General features: G+C 37.8%; 1 protein-coding gene across 1 annotated transcript in view; it reads right to left on the reverse strand.

The window, feature by feature from the left end:
* The window catches only part of DOCK3 (dedicator of cytokinesis 3), a gene marked incomplete at its 5' end in the record, with an annotated part of 323,062 nt that overhangs the window by 148,217 nt on the left and 170,578 nt on the right, over positions 1-4,267 (reverse strand). The window contains 2 exons of the mRNA XM_015424016.1: positions 1,644-1,727; positions 3,401-3,498. Coding sequence (XP_015279502.1) covers positions 1,644-1,727; positions 3,401-3,498 — 182 coding nt within the window. The remainder of the gene's footprint in view (positions 1-1,643; positions 1,728-3,400; positions 3,499-4,267) is intronic.

Genomic DNA, 4,267 nt, shown 5'->3' on the forward strand with positions numbered 1-4,267 from the left:
CTTCTTCTTCCTCTTCTTCTTCCTCTTCTTCTTCCTCTTCCTCCTCCTCTTCCTCCTCTTCCTCTTCTTCTTCTTCTTCTTCTCTTCCCTTGTCATTTCAGGGCTGCCCTCCAATATTACCACTTTTACATCAGTTTACAAGAAGTTGGCTTCTCATAGAATCACAGAGTTGGAAGAGGCCATACAGGCCATCTAGTCCAACCCCCCTGCTCAATGCAGGATCAGCCTAGATCTCACTGGGTCTCCTCTGGTCTGTCCTTCCCATTGTTTTTCTTTTGGATGCTGCTCTGTCGCTCTCATGGGTTGCACACACACACACCCCCCATAGCCTCGCTGCTTGTTCCCATGTCTTCCTTTGCTTGTGCCACTGGGGCAGCTCCAAGAGTTCCTACAGGTGCTGCTTTTGTTTCTCTTGTTGCTGTCCACTCCTGTGGGCTCAAGGCTGCTTCAAGGATGGACCCCCCCAGTGATGGCTCTTGACTCCGCTCCCCCATCTGCTGACATGCTGGCCCTCCCAAATACAGCCACTTTCTCCTTGCCACTACTGCTCTTCTCCCCCCAGCTGACCTCCCTGTCAGCTTTTAAACTCTCTAGCTGCCCAACTAGAATGCACCCTCTCATTGGCGGCAGCATGCCTCTTCCAGTCTGGTTGTTTTTACTCTCAAATGAGCTGGAAGAGGCCTCCAGCCACCCACCAGGACCAGTGGGTCTGTCTGGTTGGTCACAAAGGGCTAATAGTCAGGTAGCAGCCCCATGAATACCAGATCTAGGGAGCAAAAACACGAAGAGGCTTCGCTTCTATGCCCTGCTTGTAAGTCTTGGAAGGGCATCTGGTTTGCTGCTGTGTAAAAAAGGATGCTGGACTAGAGGGACCATTGGCCTGATCTAGCACAGTTATTCTTATTTTTTTAATCTGCATAGTTGGTTATATGCACATATTCCCACTGGAATGCTTTTGTAAACCTAATCTAAAAATGGGTATATCCCTGAATTATGAACACATTTCTTTTAAAAATTTCTTTCCAGCTCACATTATACTAGGTACAAGAATAAGACTGGCTAAAAAAGATACAATTATAAATATTATAAACAATCCATAAATAACAGTTCAGTAGTTCAGCTGCTTAACATTTCACCCATGGAAAGCCTATCAGAAAGCCATTTTCAAAAAGACTTAGTCATGAACACAGTCAAGAATCCTTGGAAAGATTTTAAGATACATATTTGATAATGAAGGAGTTTACTTCCCTGCTGGTTACTGAATTTTGTACCTCATTTCAACCAAAAGCACTGCAAAGGTTTAGCATATGGTTTAGCATGCTTTAGATGTCCTGCAAAGGCAATGATTGGCAGACATAGTGAAGGTGAAGAAAAACTGGGTTCACTGAAACAATAAAAACTGAGCAAAATTGCAATTTGTTCACACAAATGAGTGATAGTGCAAGATAGGGGTAAAAGAAAAGAATTCTCTACAGTTTTTGCTACAAATGGGGGGAAAGAGGGGAATGGTTTGCGTCCTACCTCCTCCTCACATTTATTGTGACCTGCTAGAAAAATTAGTTGCCAGTATCATAACAATCATGAAAAATACTGGATTAAGGGAAGATGAAAGTGTTCATCCATCAGAAATAGGTCACACTTACCAGAGACTGAAAGACCAGCAGTCCATATTTTTCTGTATTGTCATCCAAAATCACAAATAAGGTATCCAAGATATCCTGAAGGAACTGGAAAGGCACAAAATCCACATAATATGTCATTTAATATGTTCTCATAAATGATTCTATCAGTTCAGTTCAGTTGACCTTTATTGGCATAAAATACCTTAAAAAGGATTTATATATATATATATACACACACAGCTAACACCAAGTGATTCTATCAAAACCAGATCAGTTAGTGGTTTGCTTATATTATATATAAAAGTACGTTCAGGGCTCTGTTCCCCAAACTCAAAAGGAAAATTATAGTACATATTAAAGCCATCACAGATTTTACTTTTTATAGTATTATTTCATTTTAGAATTGGAAATTGTCTGGACAGCTGCAAATTTCAGAAGACATAAACTATAATAGAAACAGCTGCTGATCTTCAGGAAACAGTAATTATTCCTAGTTATTTCATATTCTCCAGATCTTTTGTTTTAAGTGTCTACTCAGTAACCTGCTTAATCACCAACCATCATATTAAACACTTACATACATTGTGGAAAGAGACCACAATGGCTAAAATCCTAAGAAGAATTTCCTGGGAATAAGCCCCATTGAATAAAATGGGAGTTATTTTTTGAGTAGACCTCCTTTGGATTGCTCCCTCCTTGGTTGACAAAAAATAATTATATCCTTTGCTCACTTAAGTGTAATTCATAGGTTTTATAATGTAAGAAACTTTAATAACACAATTTAGCACATTCAAGTAATCTAAAGAATTTCTAAGCAGTTTCAAAACAGGATTTGTCCATATTTCATGAATCTGTTCTAAATATAGTTTATTGGGGAAGATGGGAAATTGCTTTTCAGACTTATCTGGGAAGCCGAATTCACTGAAGATATATTACCTAATAATTAATACTTCTGTACAAAAACGTACTTATATTAATTTTAATAATCATACAGTAGTCTAAAACTGAACAATTAAGCATACTGTTTTTATAATATACTTACATAAAGTATAACCATCTTACTTAAATATCTCTTTAATAACAGTTCAATTCACAATTAGTATTTTATTAGATCATGTCATTGTTTTCATAAAGCCAATGACCTTATCTAGAATTAGAAACTATAGAAGAAGTGTAGCTCCCACCCCAAACTCAGCTTTACATGTCCTCATCTTTCCTCCAATAATAAGTAGTGTACAAAATGGGAAATATGATATAATCATGAGCAGAGCTACAGATGCAACTTTTCAGGAAATTTTGAAACCATGGGAAAAATTGGGCTTATTAATTTTGTGTATGAATTTTAGGTTACCGTGGGTAACTGTATGTTTTGCATGTATTCTTGACATAGGAATCAGCTGTATTTGTCAGAAAGAATTTTGTTTGATGAAGCCAGCTTGTCCAACAGCATTTTGGTCTTTTATCTTACAATTAATAATAGAAAAGGTTTGTATGTTATGATCATTTTTGTTATATTTATTGTACATTTATTAAAATGTTTTTTTTATTTTAGAACCTATAGGATTTACAATAATTTAGTTTTTACATATATACCTCAACTTTGATTGTTTTCTGGCCTTCTAGAACATAATTTCATAGGTTAACATTTAAGATAGTCACAACTGGATTTCTGCCAACTGACAAAAGGCAATCAGAGGAAGTAATATTTTGGCCTCTTCAAAGACTATGAATTACTAAAAATTGCCACGTAGAACAATGGCTCAGAGCTGATTCAGTACCTTAACAATTTCTTCACCACTGACATGCCTCAGTCTTCCCAAGATATCCATTATTCGATCTGGATAGGCCTTCCATTTTAAGAGAGCAAGCAGGTCCACTGTAAATTATTAAAAGAAATGATGGGTATACTCATAATATACTAAATGTACTAGTTACAAAAGAAGATAAGGTAAACTATAAGAAGCCTGTGAAAACAAACAACAATAGTAAACATTTATTTCCCCAAAGGCAAAACTGTACGTTAGTAACATTTAGAGCAGGGATCACCAACTTTTTATTTAATGAAAACTACTTCTGAATAATGAAAAATATCCCATGCTACTCTCCCACTACCCTGCCCAGCATGTTGCCAAGTTTTCTTCTGTCCTAGAAAGAGAATATGGACTAGGAAGTGCACCAAAAATGAAGCTGTATGCTAAGCAGCACAAAGGAAAATCCTATGAGATAAAAAAGGCTACGGCAGATCTTTTCATGATCTCTTCCTGCCTGGGTCTTCTATGGGATCCATGAGAGGCTGCTGCAAAGTAGGAGTGGTACCAGCAGCTCACAAGCTACTAGTTGGAGATAACTGCTTTATTGCTATTAGAGCTGCAACTCTATGCACTGTTACTTAGGAGTAACTTCCATTCAGCTTGATGAGACTTACTTCTGACTAAATACATATAGGAACAGACCATTCCCTGAAATGAGAGACTACAAACAAGGGACCCACAAGGACTTGCAGCAGGTATCTCATCCCCCCTGCTAATTTTTCTCCCCATTTTTCTCCAATGTCCCACCTCCTCACAGACCCTGCAGCTTCTCCTGTTTCTCTGCTTCCTTCCCTCCCCAGTTTCCCATTCTACCTGCGATTTGCCTCCAGTTCG

The sequence above is a fragment of the Gekko japonicus genome, unplaced genomic scaffold (genome assembly GCF_001447785.1).
Source record: "Gekko japonicus isolate JY-2015 unplaced genomic scaffold, Gekko_japonicus_V1.1 scaffold477, whole genome shotgun sequence".
NCBI classification, from domain to species: Eukaryota; Metazoa; Chordata; class Lepidosauria; order Squamata; family Gekkonidae; genus Gekko; species Gekko japonicus.